Genomic DNA, 20,327 nt, shown 5'->3' with positions numbered 1-20,327 from the left:
CAGGTAAATCCCTCCCAACCATTGAGCACATCCACATGAAATGCTGTCGTAGGAAAGTAGCATCCATCATCAGATATCCCCACCATCATACTCTCTTCTTGCTGCTGCCAGCAGGTAAGAAGTACAAGAGCCTCAGGACTCACACCACCAGGTTCAAGAACAGTTTTTTTTATTAAACAAAATATACTTTATTCAAAAATAAAATTATATACAATAACCATTCAGAGACTTTCAATTCTTTACAGTTGGTACCATTACTATCTTTACATTTTCAAAGTTCAAAAGTTTTGCCACCCACGTGGCACTCTGTTCTTTCATATTTACATTCAGGGACTATACCCCCAACCCCCCTACCCCTCAACTCCCACAGGAGAAGAACCCTAGACTGTGGTCCTTCCCCACCGGGCCTTTGCGTTGGCTGCACCGAGTTTGAGTGCGTCCCTCAGCATGTACTCCTGCAGCCGAGAATGTGCCAGTCGGCAGCATTCCCCCACGGACATCTCCGTGTGCTGGTAGACCATCATGTTTCGGGCCAACCAAAGAGCGTCTTTCACTGAGTTGATGATCTGCCAGCCGCACCGGATGTTGGTCTCAGTGTGCGTCCCCGGGAACAGCCCGTAGATCAGAGAGTCCTCTGTTACGCAGCTTCTGGGGATGAACCTTGACACTGCCCCTTCCACCCTCCTCCACACCTTCTCCGCGAACCCAGTGTGCAAAGAGGTGGGTCACCGACTCCTCCTCACTGCAGTCCTCCTGTGGGCAGAGGGGTGTGGAGACGACGTTCCGGGTGTACAGGAGGGATTTGACTGGGAGGGCCCCTCTCACCGCCAGCCAGGCGAGGTCTTGGTGCCTGTTGGTGAGGTCTGGCGATGAGGCATTTTGCCAGATGAACTGGACAGTCTGCTCAGGGAATCACCCCACTGAGTCCATCACGTCCTTCTCCTGCAGTGCCTGCAGGACCTTACGTGCTGACCACTGCCTGATGGCCCTGTGGTCAAAGGTGTTGACCTGAAAGAACTTCTCTACGAAGGACAGGTATGGCAGCAACGACCTGCTGACAGGGGTGTTGCGCGGGAAAGGGGCCAGACCCATCCTTCGTAGCCAGGGCGACAGGTAGAACCTGGGCACACAGTGGTACTTGGTGCCCACATACCTGGGATCCACACACAACCTGATGCAGCCACACACGAAGCTGGCCATCAGGGTGAGGGCGACATTGGGGATGTTTTTGCCCCCGTTGTCCAGGGACTTGTGCATGGTGGTCTGTCTGACCCGCTCCATCTTGGATCCCCAGATGAATCGGAAGGCGGCTTGGGTGATTTCCAAGCTGAAGGAGCGGGGGACGGGCCACACCTGCGCCAAGTACAGCAGCCCTGAGAGCACCTCACACCTGATGACCAGGTTCTTGCCCGCTATTGATAGGGAGCACCCTCCCCACAGCCCCAGTTTCTGTTTCACCTTGGCAGTCCGCTCCTGCCAGTTCTTATTGCATGTCTCGGCCCCTCCAAACCAGATCCCCAACACCTTCACGTGATCAGCCCTGATGGTGAAGGGGACGCTGGATCGGTCGGTCCAGTTGCCAAAGAGCATGGCTTCGCTCTTCGTGCGGTTGACCCTGGCCCCCGACGCCTGCTCGAACTGTTTGCAGATGCTGATCAGCCTGCGAACTGACCTCGGATCAGAACAGAAGACGGCGATGTCATCCATGTACAGGGAGGTTTTGACTTGGTTTCCTCCACTGCCTGGCAGCGTCACCCCTCTTATGCCCTCATCCCTCCTGATGGCCTCGGCAAAGGGTTCTATGCAGCACACGAACAAGACAGGGGAGAGAGGGCAGCCCTGCCTGACTCCAGACCTGGTGGGGAAGCTGTCTGTTTCCCACACGTTGACCTGGACTGCGCTACAGATGTCCGTGTAGAGCAGTTTGATCCAATTCTGGATTCCCTCCCCAAATCCCATTCTGGAGAGTACATCCACCATGTATGTGTGCGATATTCTGTCGAAGGCTTTCTCCTGGTCCAAGCTGACCAGCCAGGCATCCACCCCCTGTCCTGCACGTAGGCGATGGTGTCCCTCAGCAGCGCGAGGCTGTCTGAGATCTTCCTGCCCGGTACAGCACAGGTTTGGTCCGGGTGGATCACCTGCTCCAGTGCAGACTTGACCCTGTTGGCGATAGCCTTGGACAGGATCTTGTAGTCCACATTCAGGAGTGAGTGGGCCTCCAATTTCTAATGTCTTTCCTCTCCCCCTTCTGCTTGTAGATGAGGGTGATGATGCCCTTCCGCATGGATTCTGACATGCTGCCTGCCAGGAGCGTAACGTTGTACACTTCCAGCAGGTCGGGGCCCATCCGGTTCCACAGAGCCGAATACAACTCAACCGGTAAGCCGTCGCTTCCGGGAGTCTTACCCGACTCAAAGGAACAGATGGAGCAGTTGCTACCCCTCAACCACCAGGCTCTTGAATAAAAGGGGATAACTATACTCACTTGTCGTGTCATTGAAATGCTCCTACAAACAATGATCTCACTTTAAGTTAAGGACTCTATATCTCATTATCACACGTTCTTGTAATTTATTGCTATTTGCACAGTGTTTTCTGCACTCTGGTTGATCTTTCACTGATCCTGTTATAGTTACTATTTTATAGATTTGCTGAGTATGCCCACAGGAAAATGAATCGCAGAGTTGTATATGGTGACATACATGTACTTTGATAATAAGATATACTTTGAACTTTGAATCCACCTAACCAGAGATCTGTTCATCAATGCCCTATCACTCTCCCTCCCAGTCACAATTCTCTTCCCCCTTTCCTGGACTGGGACACTCCTAACCAATTCAGCTGCTGGCCTCCCCCCATCCACAATCACTACACTCTTCCATACTCTGTAGAATTGTCATGGATGTGTGTAATGTCATCATTATACTGGTGACGTTAATATACATTTTTATCTGTATGATGTACATACACTTGTTCTGAAGTGCGTGGTGCCTTCTAGAACCTCTTGTGGTTCAAAATTACCAGCATTATAAGACTGACACTCATGCTACTGGCAAATACAAAGTCCCCTAAATCATGATTCCCATCCAATGCAAACTCTTCTTCTGTGTCTTCCTGAACCACTGCCAAGTCACATGACAACCATCTCTATTTTGGCTTCCAGTTTTCCCCTGCCCTCTCTGCAACTAAAACCAATTGTGTTTTTAAGCCCTGACATGAGTAAGGTGTATGAATACACCCCAACCCTAACCCTAACCTGGGGATCTGCACCAGTGGGTCTGAGAGTCCACAAGGGAGGTTGAAGGTCCAATGTCTGTGAGTCTACGAGTGCACTGGAGGCCTGGAGATAGCTGGCTCTGGAGTTAGAGGACTATCTTGCCTCGTGGGTAGGTGGAAGGCAGGCAAGGGTCTTGTTTTGCTGTTGTTGCATGTGTGTTCTGCAAACACAGTAGGCACATTGTGTTCGCACAAGGCTGCACGGCATCACTTACGGTCTGCTCATGAAACATCCCTTGGGCATGTTGGTTATTAGCGCAAACAATACATTTCACTGTTGGACACCAACCATAAGATGTAGGAGCAGAATTAGGCTATTTGGCCCATTGAGTCTGCTCCGCCATTCAATCATGGCTGATCCTTTATTCCCACCTCCTCAGCCCCACTCCCTGGCGTTCTCCCTGTAACCTCTGCTACTGTGGCCAATCAAGAATCTATCAATCTCTGTCTTAAATATACCCAACAACCTGGCCTCCACTGCTGCCTGTGGTAACAAATTCTACAAATTCACCATCCTCTGACTAAAGAAATTTCTCCACATTTCTGTTTTAAATGGATATCCCTCTATCCTAAGGCTGTACCTGCTATTCCTAGACTCCCCCTACATGGGAAATATCCTTCCCACATCTATTCTGTCTAGGCCTTTCAACATTCAACAGGTTTCAATGCAGGCCCCTTATCCTTCTAAACTCCTGCGAGTACAGACCCAGGGCCATCAAATGTTCCTCTTCATTCATGGAATCATCCTTGTGAACCTCCTCTGGACCCTCTCCAATGCCAGCACATATTTTCTTAGATGAGGATCCCAAAATTGTTCACAATACTCAAGGTGAGACGTCACCAGTGCCTTATAAAACTTCAGCATCACATTCCTACTCTTGTATTCAAGACATCTTGAAATGAATGATAACATTGCATTTGCCTTCCTCGCCACCGACTCAACCTGCAGGTTACCCTTTAGGATACTCTACACAAGGACTCCCAAGTCCCCTTGCATCTCAGATTTTTGGATTTTCTCCCAGTTTATAAGGTAGCCTGCACATTTATTTCTACTACCAATGTGCACGATCATGCATTTTCCAGCAGAGGGGACTGAATGTAGTGTATCTAAGTTTGCCGATGACACCAAATTGAGTGGAAAAGCAAATTGTGCAGTAGATACGAGGGGTGATTGATAAGTTTGTGGCCTAGGTGGAAGGAGATGAGTTATACAGCTCTTGTTACAAGCACGTGCAGTTCAACTCTGAGTGATTATGCAGAAAGTTTGAAGTTAATAACTCATCTCCTTCTACCTTAGGCCACGAGCTTAACAATCACCCCGATAAGTTATTAACTTCAACATTTCTGCATAATCACAGAGTTAAACTGCATGTGCATGTAATGAGAACTGTATAACTCATCTCCCTGGAAACCTTAGGCCTTGAACTTATCAATCACCCCTGCTGTGGACACCTTCGGGAGGTCCAAGATCCGTATGCTCCACAACCACTGGATTAAGTGTGTAAATGTAGGAGGGGACTATGTTAAAAAAATAAATGTGCTAGGTTTTCTAAAATTGACTCCTTCTACCTTAGGCCATGAACTTATCAATCATCCCTCGTACGGAGAGTCTGCAGACAAGTATAGAGTGAGTGATTAAGTGAGTGGGCAAGGGTCTAACAGATGGAGTACAATGTCAGTAAATGTGAGGTCATCCACTTTGGAAAGAAAAATGGAAGATCAGATTATTATTTAAATGGTAAAAGATTGCAGCATGCTGCTGTGCAGAGGGACTTGGGAGTGCTCATGCATGAATCAGAAAAGGTTGGTTTATAGGTGCAGCAGGTGATCAAGAAGACAAATGAAATGTTGGCCTTCATTGCTAGAGGGATTGAATTTAAGAGCCGGGAGGTTTTGCTGCAATGGTACAGGGTACTGGTGAGGCCACATCTGGAGTACTGCATGCAGATCTGGTTTCCTTACTTGAGGAAGGGTATACTGGCTTTGGAGGCAGTGCAGAGGAGGTTCACCAGGTTGATTCCAGGGATGAAGGGGTTAGACTATGAGGAGAGATTGAGTCACCTAAGACTGTACTTGCTGGAGTTCAGAAGAATGAACGGAGATCTTATAGAAACATATAAAAATATGAAAGGGATAAATAATATAGAAGCAGGAAAGCTGTTTCCACTGGTAGGTAGTGTTGAGGAAACAGAAAGGTTGCAGAAGGACTTGGATTAGAAGGGGCAAGAGAGTGGAAAATGAAATACAATGTTAGAAAATAATAAAACATAGGAGCAGGAGTCGGCCATCTGGCCTGTCATGTTTGCTCCGCCATTCAATAAAATTATGGCTGATCTCCACCTACCTGCCTTTTCCTCATAACACTTAATTCCCCTACTATGCAAAAATCTATCCAAACTTCTCTTAAATATATTTACTGGGGTAGCTTCCGCTGCTTCACTGGGCAGAGAATTCCAGATTCACCAACCTTTGGGAAAAGCAGTTCCTCCTCATCTCCATCCTAAATTTACTCTCCGAATCTTGAGGCTTAATCCCCTACTTCTAGTGTTACGAACCCCGTAACTGGGTATCTTACCAGCAAAGATAGGAGTATCCGTTGGAGTCTGGTGATACTATTTTTAACAGTATTTATTAGTAAAAATACACAAAAATAATATCAATGCAAATATACAGATAATATACGTCATCAATACTAAACCTAAAAGTGCGAGTATAATAATAATCAATAAGAAATAAGCTCTATCGTTGTCTAGGGGATAATGAATTGTCCGATGAGTTCATGCAGGCTGCGGTAGTTGTTGGTCGCTGTGTTGCAATTGTTGGAGAGAGAGAGAGAGAGTAACAGCTATTGACTTGCCGACTTTCCTTTACGATCTTGATCCGTCGATGCGTTGTTGTTGGGGCCACTCACGTATGACCCCTCCGTCCTTTAGCTAGACCATTCTTCCATGGCGGACTCATCACCCAGGCAAGGGTGGACACACACACAAGCCCCCACCGGTCTCATAGCGTCTCTCCTGGTGCGTCTGAGGGGTGCTGCCCCAGACCTTACTTTTATCCCCACTCACGGGGTCTCAGGTGTCAATCAGTTCGGGATGATGCAACCCATCAAACCCGTCCCCTCTGGTTGCCCCCGAGGGGTTTCAATGAATAGAACAGCACTCAATACACAATCCTTCTCCAAGAGACAATAGCAGTAATCAGTGGTTCCGTTCCGCTTTTGTTAGGAGGAGACATTCCACTTCTGTGTATCTCTGCATTGTCTCTCTCTCATTTCCTGGGTATCAGACCCGAAATAGTAGCGATTTTGCGATTCTCACAAAGGGGGGGGGGGGAGACTTTGCACCCTTCTGCCCATCAGAGTTGCTCCTCATTCGTAACACCCCCATCCTTCTAAGAATTTTCACCCAAAAGGGGAAAATTAACTAATACAGAGTCTTACAGAATTTCAGAATCTAACACAATACAAAAGAGTTTTCACTACAGAGTAATACAGTTATACATTCAATTTAGCATCTAGATAAACAGTCAGTGAGTACATTATCACTTCCTTTAATATCTTAATATCTTGTACCTTAATAAATGCCTGTAGCATCAGACTCCAATTTAATAACCACCTATTTTTATTCCTTTTCTTCGGCAAAAACAAAACTAAAGGGTTGTGATCTTAAGTATATATTACAAAATGTGAACCAATACATATGTGATTATTCTGTAGTACATTACAAAAGTTTATGCAAATACTAATCTTTATTTTACTTTTAAACTTAACAGTCAATCTTCCATGGTGTTGTCTTTATTATTTACATGCTTTGTCGAAATCCCTCAAAACCAGATCCTGTTATTTAAAGTGGCATTTTGTCAACCTTCGCCTCTTTTCCATTTAACTCTCACATGGTTAGCTTGCTCACCAGTGTGGAATAGGCTTTCGTATACTCCTTTCATAGGAGTTATTTTATCAACAATGTTTTCCAAACTTAGCCCATCTTCTGAACTTCCACACAATTCTTTATTTTTAAGCAAGTCGTTAGTTTTATCTTCAGGACCCTTCATTCTATTAGTTTTCAGTTTAACATCTGCAAGTGATCTCTCTTTGTCCAAACAACATTTCAAATTCTGCCTCTTCACAGCACACCCTTGAATAACATTAGCGAGTGGGGTACCTTTACATTCCAAATCAAACTGTAATTGATTTGCAGGCACCTTGTTAACAAGCCATTGTTCCTTCAGCCTGGTTACTGCTTCTGAAACCAATCCAGACTTTAAATTTTCTTCATTCATTTTAGGAACTACACTTTTCCCTTCTCCTTCAATAATAATATCCACATCACCACCCTTTATCTCCTCACTAACTTTTAACACACCTTCTAACACAAACAACTGGGAATTCTCACTTCCCACTGGTACCAAGGTTAACCCTTTCTTCACTGAACCAACTCCATCTGACCCAAAAGGACTGCGTTCCTTTTCAACCAAATCAGTTTCCTGAGTTTCATTACTAGTTTCAGTGCCATGTGCATCCACATCTTGAACACACTCAGACGGGACATCTGCCTCTTCCAGGCTTTCAATACACGTCCCCTTTTCAAATTCTAAGTTCCCCTGATCCTCCCAGTTACTCTCTGGGCAACTCCCTTCCAGAGTAAACTCAACCCTGCGGGTTAAAACAATTTCATCTGCTAACCCAGCAGACTCCTTCAAAGTAACGGCATCCTTTTCACCTAGGACTGCCCTTATATCATTATCGGGAACACATTTAAATTCTTCAACTTCTTCAAACAGTTCTGTCAAGCCAGACAGATCATCCATGTCCAACCCTGGACCTTCTAACAGCCTTATCTGTTTCTCATTTTTACTCCGTGCCTCTATAAATTCCCTCCTGGCTAAGGGTAGGTCTACCTCCTCTCCTTTACTCTCTTTCACCTCTCTATTCTCCGTTTTACCACCCCACAACCCCTCTTGGTATAGGGTCGGTAAAAACGTCTCAGCCAAATCAACACTGGACTGATTTAAACTGGTCTCTTTCTCAGCTGCCTTTCTTGACATGCTATAGTAACAGCTATTGACTTGCCGACTTTCCTTTATGATCTTGATCCGTCGATGCGTTGTTGTTGGGGCCATTCACGTATGACCCCTCCATCCTTTAGCTAGACCGTTCTTCCGTGGCGGACTCGTCACCCAGGCAAGGGTGGACACACACACAAGCCCCCACCGGTCTCATAGCGTCTCTCCTGGTGCGTCTGAGGGGTGTTGCCCCAGACCCTACTTTTATCCCCACTCACGGGGTCTCAGGTGTCAATCAGGTTGGGATGATGCAACCCATCAAACCCGTCCCCTCTGGTTGCCCCCTGAGGGGTTTCAATGAATAGAACAGTACTCAATACACAATCCTTCTCCAAGAGACAATAGCAGTAATCAGTGGTTCCGTTCCGCTTTTGTTAGGAGGAGACATTCCACTTTTGTGTATCTCTGCGTTGTCTCTCTCTCATTTCCTGGGTATCAGTCCTGAAATAGTAGCGATTTTGCGATTCTCAAAAAGGGGGGGGGGGCGACTTTGCACCCTTCTGCCCATCAGAGTTGCTCCTCATTCGTAACACTAGTCTCACTTACCACTGGAAAAAATTTTCCTCCCTCTATCTTATCTATCCCTTTCATAACTTTGTGTTTCTGTAAGATCTCTCATTCTTCTGAATTCCAGTGAGTACAGTCCCAGGACACTCAATTTCTCCTCATAGTCTAATCCCCTCATCTCTAGAATGAACCTGGTGAACCTCCTCTGCACCACCTCCAAAGCCAGTATATCCTTCCTCAAGTAAGGAGACCAGAACTGCATTCAGTACTCCAGGTGTGGCCCCACCAGTACCCTGTACAGTTGCAGAATAGCCTCCCTGCTCTTAAGTTCAATTCCTCTAGCAATGAAGGCCAACATTCCATTTGCCTTCTTGATTACCTGCTGCACTGGCAAACCAGCCTTCTGTGATTCATGCACAAGCACGCCCAAGTCCCTCTGCACAGCAGCATGCTGCAATTTTTCACCATTTAAATAATAATCTGTCCTTCCATTTTTCCTTCCAAAGTGGATGACCCTGCATTTACCAACATTGTACTCCATCTGCCAGACCTTTGCCACTTACTCAACCTATCTATATCTCTCTACAGACTCTCATATCTTCTGCACAATTTGCTTTTCCACTGAATTAGTATCATCAGTAAACTTAGATATACTACACTCATTCCCCTTTTCCAGATCGCTAATGTATATCATGAACAGTTATGGGCCCAGCACCGACCCCTGCGTCACATCGCTCAGCACTGATTGCCAACCAGAATATCACCCATGTATCCCAACTCTCTGCTTTCTATTAGTTAACCAATCCCCTATCCATGCTAATACATCACCCCCACCTCTATGCATCTTTATCTTATGGATAAGTCTTTTATGTGGCACCTTATTGAATACCTTTTGGAAATCCAAGTGAATAACTTCCATCTGTTTGCCTCTATCTACTGCACTCATTATATGGTCAAAGAACTCCGGTAAGTTTGTCAAACAGGACCTGCCTTTGCTGAATCCATGCTGCATCTGCCTGATGGATCCATTTCTTCCAGATGCCTCGCTATTTCTTCTTTAATGATAGCTTCAAGCATTTTCCCAACTACAGATGTTAAACTAACTGACCTATCGTTACCTGCTTTTTGCCTACATCCTATTTTGAACAGGGACGTGACATTCCCTGTCTTCTAATCTGCCGAGACCTGATCAGAGTCCAGATCAGGTAAATTATCACCAAAGCCTCTACTATAACTTCTGCCATTTCTTTCAGAACCCTGGGATGCATTCCATCAGGACCAGGGGACTTATCCATCTTCAGGCCCACAAATATCAAAGCGACTGGCCCTATGCTTGGATAAAGATTTAACCGCTGGGCCGAATTGGAATGGTCGGGTTGAGGCCGAGTAGAGGCAGTGGGGTCCAGCTCAAATTAGAAAGGTCAGGTCCAGGGCCAAATCAAGGCGGTGGGGTCCAGACCTCAGAGCATATCAAAGCGACCAAACCCAATGTTTGGATGTCATTTTAGGTGACGGGCCATTTGAAAAGGCCAGGGTGAGGTACGGGCCGGTTCAGATTGTTGCTCTGTGACAATTGCTTGGCTCTGCGCTGAACGAACTGTGGATGGACTCTCTGTGGACTTCAGTTCAGAACACTGTTTGCTTGTATTTATTGTTTGCATGAGTTGTTTCTTAACTCCCTCTGCACACTGGGTGTTTGAGTCTTCTTTTTTTAAATTGGTTCATTTGGATTTCTTTGTTTTGTGACTGCCTGTTAAGAGATGAATCTCAAGGCTGTGTAATATATACATACTTTGAACTTTGAAAGTGAAGCCCTGTTATCACTATGTCACCTGATTTTACTTTATAAGAGGTGATATCGTTTAAGCCCTGCCTATCAAGTCTGCCTTGCTGGTCAATCATGAGTAATTTTTTAACAACCCCATTCTCTTGCCTTCTCCCCATTACCCTTAACACCTTCACCAGTCAAAATCTATCAACCTCTGCCTTAAATATATCAAATGACAGCTCTATAGTATGCACATGTACACACAGGTACAACTGAACATATTTAATACAGTTCATTGAAAACACAAAGCCATGAAATGGTGAATTAACGATATGTTGAAGCTGGCCAACAGTGGCAATGAGCGCCAGGAGTAAATATGGCGAATTGGTCTCTACACTTGTCATACAGCACGTTGGGTGTCGCCATATTTGATAAGGACCTCAGTACGCGGCGACGCGCGGTGTGTTCCGGATCACGTGTGAGGGGGGAGGTGGTTGAGGCGGAGAGGGCGAGCGTGCGTTGCCGGAGATCGACCGTTGGTTTAAATTTAAATTTGAATTTGAGTTTGAACAGGCGTTGGCCGTGATGCCCAAGAACTGCGCGGTGACCGAGTGTTCGCGGAACGCGGGGCAGCTGGCGGCCGACAACAGGAAGATCAGCTTCTATAAGTGAGTTGTGTTGGCGGCGGGGTCCGGGCCGGTGTTGGGCGGAGGACAAAGCTCTGTGATCGGCCCCTTGGAGCTGGCTGACAGCAGGAGAACGCTCAGCCCTTCTGACTCATTGTTTACTCCGACATCCTGCGGCTAGTGTACTGGGCAATTAGATTCTAGAACTTAGGCGCAGAATCAGACCAATCAGCCCATCTGCTTCGCCATGCCATGCCTCGCAACCTTATTCTGCTGCTTTCTACTTCATTCTTATATGTTGCACAGTTGTGTTATAAATGTTCCAGAGGATCCGGTAAGTTTAAAGGGAGTTTAAAATACTAAAGGACCCTGAACCCCTGTCTGGCCACAAAATGCGCCAATGACCCTACCCCTAGTTGCTCAGGATACCAGTCTTGGTCTCGATCACAACGGGTCTGGCCTTGGGCATGATAGTTTGCTGCACGGAAGCAAACCTCTTGGTCAGCTTGTCCATGCTGACCAATACCCTGTTTGTTTTGTGGAGGTCTGCCCTATTTTCCAGGCTGACCAGAAAGTCAGATGCTGGATCATCAGGAAGTCCAAATGGATACTGGATTGTTGTTGTATAATACTTGTTCCTCCACCAATATCAACTTCTTTGCCCTGTGATCTTGCTGAGTACACATTGGTTGGTGTGTAGCCATAATGCTTCCAGTCTTGAACTGAAATGCTGATCGTATCTTTGCTTCCATGGATGCTGTCTGACCTGCTGGGATCCTTTGACAACTTTTTTTGTGCAGTGCTGACAGACCTTTAGACCCACTGCATCTAGGCTAATCACATTTGCCTACACAAGGCCCATGTTGCTCCAAGCCTCTGAAACTTAGAAATTATATCAGCCATTACTATTGCCCTCTGTGTGCAAAACATTACCACTCAGTTCTCTTCTACGTTTCTTCCATCTTACCCTACCCAGGGAGGATGAGTCTGATTGTCTATCCTATCAATGCCCCTCAATTTTTAAAAAACCTGCAAAGTCTCCTCAGTTCAGTGAGTATCTCCCCTTAAGCTACTGCCCTTCATTCCAGGCAAAAATTACTCTCCACCCCACAGATGCTGCTCAGCCTGCTGAGTTTCTCCAGCAAATTGTTTATTAATATGTTGAATCTCTTTCCTTTTTCTCTCTATTGATTACACAGCCTTCCTGTAGTGTACTTGATACTTTATCTATAATACACTAATTTTGTGCAGGTGCAGCATGACATCCCAAATTTTTTCTTTATTGCCTTGGCATCTGAAAGCAAGTGTTCTGAATGCCTTTTACACTGTTTTATCCTTTGATATTACAATTTTCAAGAATGTTTGAGTACTGTTTGGTGGGGGGGGGGGGGGGGGAGAAGCAACAGTGGCCATGCCTCTGGCACAGAATCCAGCCCTGTGGCTCAGGAGGGTAGGGAAAGGAAGAGAAAGGCAGTAGTGATAGGGGACTCTAGTTAGGGGGTCAGACAGGCAATTCTGTGGACGTAGGAAAGAAACTCGGATGGTAGTTTGCCTCCCAGGTGCCAGGGTCCGGGATGTTTCAGATCGCGTCCAAGAGGGAGATCAGTGGGAGGGGGATCACCCAGAGGTCGTGGTACATATTAGTACCAATGACACATGTAGGAAAAGGGAAGAGGTCCTGAAAAAATACTACAAGGAGTTAGGAAGGAAGTTGAGAAGCAGGACCGCAAAGGTAGTAATCTTGGGATTACTGCCAGTGCCATGCGACAGTGAGAATAGGAATAGAATGAGGTGGAGGATAAATGTGTGGCTGAGGGATTGGGGCAGGGATTCAGATGTCTGAATCATTGGGACCTCTTTCGGGGCAGGTGTGACCTGTACAAAAAGGACAGGTTGCACTTGAATCCCAGGGGAGCCAATATCCTGACTGGGAGGTTTGCTATGGCTACTGGGGAGAGTTTAAACTAGAATTGTTGGGAGTGGGAACCAAACTGAAGAGACTGGGGAAGAGGAAGTTGGCTCACAAATAGAGAAAGCTTGTAGACAGTGCGAGAGGGAGGATAGGCAGGTGACAGAGAAGGGACGCGCTCAGACCAAAGGTTTGAGATGTATCTATTTTAACGCAAGGAGTGTTGTGAACAAAGCGGATGAGCTTAGAGTGTGGATCAGTACTTGGAGCTATGATGTAGTGGCCATTCCAGATACTTGGATGGCTCAGGGACAGGAGTGGTTACTTCAAGTGCCGGGTTTTAGATGTTTCAGAAAGAACAGGGAGGCAGGCAAAAGAGTTGGGGGCGTGGCACAGTTGATCAGAGATAGTGTCACGGCTGCAGAAAAGGTGGACGCCATGGAGGGATTGTCTACGGAGTCTCTGGGTGGAGGAAGGGGTCATTCATTTAACTGGGTGTTTTTTTAAATATAGGCCGCCCAATAGTAACAGGGATATCGAGGAGCAGATAGGGAAACAGATCCTGGAAAGGTGTAATAATAACAGAGTTGTTGTGATGGGAGATTTTAATTTCCCAAATATCGATTGGCATCTCCCCAGAGCAAGGGGTTTAGATGGGGTGGAGTTTATTAGTGTTCATGAAGGTTTCTTGACACAATATGTAGATAAGCCTACAAGAAGAGAGGCTGTACTTGATCTGGTATTGGGAAATGAACCTGGTCAGGTGTCAGATCTCTCAGTGGGAGAGCATTTTGGAGATAGTAATCATAATTCTGTCTCCTTTACAATAGCATTGGAGAGAGATGGCAACAGACAAGTTAGAAAATCGTTTAATTGGAGTAAGGGGAATTATGAGGCTATCAGGCAGGAAATTGGCTTAAATTGGAAACAGATGTTCTCGGGGAAAAGTACGGAAGAAATGTGGCAAATATTCAGGGGATATTTGTGTGGAGTTTTGTATAGATCAGTTCCAGTGAGACAGAGAAGTTATGGTAGGGTCCAGGAATCGTGGTGTACAAAGGCTGTAATAAATCTAGTCAAGAAGAAAAGCTTACAAAAGGTTCAGAGAGCTTGGGTAATGTTAGAGATCTAGAAGGTTATGAGGCTAACAGGAAGGAGCTTAAGGAAATTAGGAGAGCCAGAAGGGGCCATGAGAAGGTCTTGGCGGGCAGGATTAAGGAAAACCCCAAGGCATTCTACAAGTATGTGAAGAGCAAGAGGATAAGACATGAAAGAATAGGACCTATCGGGTATGACAGTGGGAAAGTGAGTATGGAACAGGAGGAAATAGCTGAGGTACTTAATGAATACTTCAGTATTCACTATGGAAAAGGATCTTGGTGATTGTAGTGATGACTTGCAGCAGACTGGAAAGCTTGAGCATGTAGATATTAAGAAAGAGGATGTGCTGGAGCTTTTGGAAAGCATCAAGTTGGATAAGTTGCTGGGACCAGATGAGATGTACCCCAGGCTGCTGAGCCTCTGGTGATGATCTTTGCATCATCAATGGGGACGGGAGAGGTTCCAGAGGATTGGAAGGTTGTGGATGTTGTCCTTTATTCAAGAAAGGGAGTGAAGATAACCCAGGAAATTATAGACCAGAGAGTCTTACCTTAGTGGTTGCTAAGTTGCTGGAGAAGATCCTGAGAGGTAGGATTTATGAACATTTGGAGAGGTATAATATGATTAGGAATGGTCAGCAAGGCTTTGTGAAGGGCAAGTCGTGCCTTATGAGCCTGATTGAATTTTTTGAGGATGCGACTAAACACATTGATGAAGGAAGAGCAGTAGATGTAGCATATATGGATTTCAGAAAGGCATTTGATCAGGTACCCCATGCAAGGCTTATTGAGAATGTAAGGAGGCATGGGATCCAAGGGGACATTGCTTCGTGGATAGAGAACTGGCTTGCCCACAGAAGACAAAGAGTGGTTGCAGATGGATCATATTCTGCATGGAGGTTCAGTCACCAGTGCAGTGCCTCAGGGATCTGTACTGAGACCCGTACTCTTCGAGATTTTTGTAAATCACCTGGATGAGGAAGTGGAGGGATGGGTTAGTAAGTTTGCTGATGACAAAGGTTGGAGGTGTTGTGGATAGTGTGGAGGGCTGTCAGAGGTTACAGCGGGACATTAATAGGATGTAAAACTGGGCTGAGAAGTGGCAGATGAAGTTCAACCCACATAAGTGTGAAGTGTTTCATTTATGATGGCAGAATATAGCATGAATGGTAAGACTCTTGGCAGTGTGGAGGATCAGAGGAATCTTGGGGTCCAAGTCCATAGGATGCTCAAAGCAGCTGCGCAGGTTGACTGTGGTTAAGAAGGCCTTCAATTGTGGAACTGAATTTAGGAGTCCAGAGGTAATGTTGCAGCTGTATAGGACCCTGGTCAGACCCCATTGGAATACTGTGCTCAGTTCTGGTCACTTCACTACACGAAGGATGTAGAAGCTATAGAAAGGGTGCAGAGGAGATTTACAGGGATGTTGCCTGGATTGGGAGCATGCCTTATGAGAATAGGTTGAGTGACCTCGGCCTTTTCTCCTTGGAGCGGCAGAGGATGAGAGGTGACCTGATCGAGGTGTATAAGATGATGAGAGACATTGATTGGCGTGGATAGTCAGAGGCTTTTTCCCAGGGCTGAAATGGTTGCCAGAAGAGGACACAGGTTTAAGGTGCTGGGGTGTAGGTACAGAGGAGATGTCAAGGCTAAGTTTTTTTTTAACTCAGGGAGTGGCGAGTGCGTGGAATGGGCTGCTGGCAACGGTGGTGGAGGCGGATAAGATAGGATCTTTTAAGAGACTTTTGGATAGGTACATGGAGCTTAGAAAAATAGAGGACTATGGGTAAGCCTAGTAATTTCTAAGGTAGGGACATGTTCGGCACAACTTTGTGGGCTGAAGTGTCTGTATTGTGCTGTAGGTTTTCTATGTTTCCAAGAAGCTGTGGACTTGCAGCCCAAGACCTCTCCATCCATCATTGCACCTAAGGTCCCTGCCCATTCACTCTGTACGTTCTAATAGAATTTGATCTTCCAAAATGCATTATCTTGCATTTCTCCACAAAGCTCTCCAGCTGTTTTATGTTCCTTTCCATGTTTAGTCAGCCCTCTTCACTGTCTGAGTCCACCAGCTGCGTGTGTTGTGTGCAAAGGTTAATAATCGTACTGCCTACAGTACTATTGACTTGAATGTGACTGTATATATTAGAACAACAGGAGTCCCAGCAGTAATCCCTGCGGTCCTCTACTTATTACAGATTCCCAGGCAGAAGATATGATCTTGCATTACTACCCTTTTCCTCCTAACACCAGGCTAATTTTTGGTCCAGTTTACCAGCGTGCCCTGTTTCCTTTGGACCTTAACTTTGTGGACCAACCCTACTAAAGTCCACGTAAACCAGCTCTACTGCTCTGCCCTCATCATATTTCCCTAGTCATTTGGATTTGTGAGACGTGATCTCCCATGCCCAAAACCATGCTGACTTCCAACGGGATCCCACTACCAAGTACATCTTTTCCTCCCCACCCCCCCCCCCCCCCTTGCTTTCCGCAAGGATCGCTCCCTACACGACTCCCTTGTCCACTTGTCCCACTTCCCACCGATCTCCCTCCTGGCACTTATCCTTTTAAGCGGAACAAGTGCTACACCTGCCCTTGCATTTCCTCCCTCACCACCATTCAGGGCCCCAGACAGTCCTTCCAGGTGAGGTGACACTTCACCTGTGAGTCGGTTGGTGTGGTATATTGCGTCCAGTGCTCCCGGTGTGGCCTTTCATATATTGGTGAGACCCGACGCAGACTGGGAGACCATTTTGCTGAACACCTACGCTCGGTCCGCCATAGAAAGCAGGCCACACGTTTTAATTCCATGTCTTATTCCCATTCTGATATGTCTATCCATGGCCTCCTCTACTGTCAAGATGAAGCCACACTCAGGTTGGAGGAACAACACCTTGTATACCGGCTGGGTAGCCTCCAACCTGCTGGCATGAACATTGACTTCTCTAACTTCCGTTAATGCCCCTCCTCCCCTTCCTACCCCATCCCTGACAATATTTAGTTCGTTTTTTTTCTCTCTCTGCCTGTTCTCCATCTCCCTCTGGTGCTTCCCCCTCCCCCTTTCTTTCTCCCGAGGCCTCCCGTCCCATGATTCTTTCCCTTCTCCAGCTCTGTATCACTTTCGCCAATCACCTTTCCAGTTCTTAGCTTCATCCCACCCACTCCGGTCTTCTCCTATCATTTTGCATTTTCCCCTCTCTCCCCCCCCCCCCCCACTACTTTCAAATCTCTTAGTATCTTTCCTTTCAGTTAGTCCTGACGAAGGGACTCAGCCCAAAACATCAACAGTGCTTCTCCTTATAGATGCTGCCTGGCCTGCTGTGTTCCACCAGTACTTTGTATGTGTCATCCATGCTGACTTCTAATCACTCCCTGCCTTTCCAAATCAACACAAATCTTGTACCTTGGTATCTTTTCCAATAACTGACATAGTTTGCAGGCTCATCCCTTTTCAAACAAAGGAACAATATTCACTATTGACTGATCTTCTGGTACACCACTGGTGGCTAATGAAGATGCAAAACTCTCCATTAGGGCCACCAGCAATCTCCTCCCTTCATTTTATTAGCATCATGAAACCAGATGAATATAGTCATCTTAATGTCAGTTAGTTCAAAGCTTAATTTTCTGTACTGAAGTCACTTATTTGCTGTGGTTCTGGGCAATAATACAGTTTTTTAAATACCAACGGTTCTGGACCCTCTCCAATGCCAGCACATCTTCTCTTAGACGAGGAGCCCGAAACTGTTTGCGGTACTCAAGGTGAGGCCTCACCTGTGCCTTATAAAGCTTCAGCATCATCTCCCTGCTCTTGTATTCTAGAGCTCTTGAAATGAGTGCTACCATTGCATTTGCCTTCCTCACCACTGACTCGGTCTGCAAGTTAACCTTTAGGTTGTTCTGTACAAGGGCTCCCAAGTCCCATTGCATCTCAGATTTTTGGATTTTCTCCCCATTTAGAAAATAGTCTGCACATTTATTTCTACTACCAAAGTGCATGACCATGCATTTCCCAACATTGTATTTCATTTGCCAGTCTCTTGCCCATTCTCCTAATCCAAGTCCTTCTGTAGCCTACCTGTTTCCTGAACACTTCTGCCCCTCCATCAATCTTTGTATCACCTGGAAACTTCGCAACAAAGCCATCTATTCCATAATCTAAATCATTGATATACAGCATAAAAAGAAGTGGTCCCAACACCAACCCCTCTGGAACACTACTGGTCACTGGCAGCCAACCAGAAAAGGATCCTTTTATTCTCACTCACTGCCTCCTACCAATCAGCCAGTGCTTGACCCATGCTAGTAACTCTCATGCAATACCATGGGCTCTCAACTTGGTAAGCAGCCTTGTCAAAGGCCTTCTAAAAGTCCAAATATGCAACATCCACTGCATCCAATGTACCTATGTAGCTTGTAATCTCCTCAAAGAATTCCAATAGGTGCGTCTGCAGGATTTTCCCTTGAGGAAACCATGTTGACTTTGTCTTATCTTGTTCTGTGTCATAAAGTACTGCTTAACCTTATCCTTAACAATTGACTAACATCTTCTCAACCATTGTGGTGATGCTAACTGGTCTATAATTTCCTGTTTGCTGCTTTCCCCCTTTCTTAAAGAGTGGAGAGATGTTTGCAGTTTCTCAGTCCTCTGGCACCATGTCAGAGTCCAATAATTTTTTAAAACATTGTTCCTAATGCCTCCACAATCTCTACCTCTTCCAGAACCTAGGGTACAGTTCATCTGGTGCAGGTGACTTGTGTACCCTTAGGTCTTTGAGCTTTTTGAGCACCTTCCCCCTTGTGATAGTAACTGCATTCACTTACTTTCTTCACACTCTTCAACATCTGGCAACTGCTAGTGTCTTCCTCCATGAAGAATAATGTAAAATACTCATTTAGTTCATCTGCCATCTCTTTGGCCCCGTTATTATTCTCTGGCTTCATTTTTTAGTGGTCCTATATCCACTCTTTTTTGAACAACTATTTTACTGTCCACTTTGATATTGTTTCCTAGCTTGCTTTCATATTTGAAGCAAGTCATTAAATTAAGTTGTTTGATGTGGAAGTGTGTTCATCTGGACAAAGATGGTGGTGAATGGGGACAGCCTGGGCTTTTGCTCACTGAAGAAGTGAAGGGCCAAAGACTACCCTGGTTGTGAGGAGAGATCGAAAATCTATGTTGATAAGTAGTTGGTTGGGGAGAGGGAAATGATGAGGGCAAGTGAGTTATCACAGAAATAGATAGGATAGAAACTAGGCAGGGGGAGAAAGAACTTTCTAAGTGACAAGGAGATTGATGCAATGAGTTTGATTCAAAAGGAAATTCTCCAATTCATGAAATCATCATTGTAAATCAGAAACAGGTTTATTATCACTGGCATGTGTTGTTAAATTTCTTAACTTAGCAGCAGTTCAATGCAATACATAATATAGAAGAAAATAAACAATAAAATAATAAGTAAATCAATTACAGTATACGTATTGAATAGATTAAAATTGTGCAAAAAGTAGAAATAATATATATTAAAAAAGTGAGGGTTCAATGTCCAATGTCAATGTCCATTTAGGAATCAGATGGCAGTGGGGAAGAAGCTGTTCCTGAATCGCTGAGTGTGTGGCTTAAGGCTTCTGTACCTCCTAACTGATGGTAACAGTGAGAAAAGAGAAGGGCATGTCCTGGGTGCTGGCGGTCCTTAATAATGGACGCTGACTTTCTGAGACACCACTCCTTGAAGATATCCTGGGTACTTTGTAGGCTAGTACTCAAGATGGAGCCGACTAAATTTACAACCCTCTGCAGCTTCTTTCGGTCCTGTGCAGTAGTCTCTCCCCCCTCCCCCCATACCAGATAATGATGCTGCCTGTCAGAACGCTCTCCACAGTACATCTATAGAAATTTGAGTGTATATGTTGACATACCAAATCTCTTCAGACTCCGAATGAAGTACTGCCACTGTCTTGCCTTCTGCATAACTGCATCGATATGTTGGGACCAGGTTAGATCCTCAGAGATCTTGACACCCAGGAACTTGAAGCTGCTCACTCTCTCCACTTCTGATCCCTCTATGAGGATT

The 20,327-nt window shown here is 45.6% G+C and overlaps 1 protein-coding gene across 4 annotated transcripts in view; it reads left to right on the top strand.

Moving 5' to 3' along the window:
• Nucleotides 1-11,074: 11,074 nt before the first annotated feature.
• LOC140716571 (THAP domain-containing protein 5-like) overlaps nt 11,075-20,327 on the top strand; it is a 32,864-nt gene continuing 23,611 nt past the window's right edge. For 2 of the 4 annotated variants that reach the window (XM_073029412.1, XM_073029411.1), the window contains exon 1: nt 11,075-11,286. In XM_073029412.1, the coding sequence (XP_072885513.1) occupies nt 11,204-11,286 (83 nt within the window). In that variant the 5' untranslated portion in view covers nt 11,075-11,203. Of the gene's footprint in view, nt 11,287-11,309; nt 11,579-20,327 lie in introns of those variants that run through there. The other 2 variants (XM_073029414.1, XM_073029413.1) reach the window with 1 other exon arrangement.

This window comes from Hemitrygon akajei, chromosome 25, assembly GCF_048418815.1.
Source record: "Hemitrygon akajei chromosome 25, sHemAka1.3, whole genome shotgun sequence".
Lineage (NCBI taxonomy): Eukaryota > Metazoa > Chordata > Chondrichthyes > Myliobatiformes > Dasyatidae > Hemitrygon > Hemitrygon akajei.
Note: the sequence above shows the minus strand (reverse complement) of the source record. Positions and strands in the feature narration are given on the sequence as shown.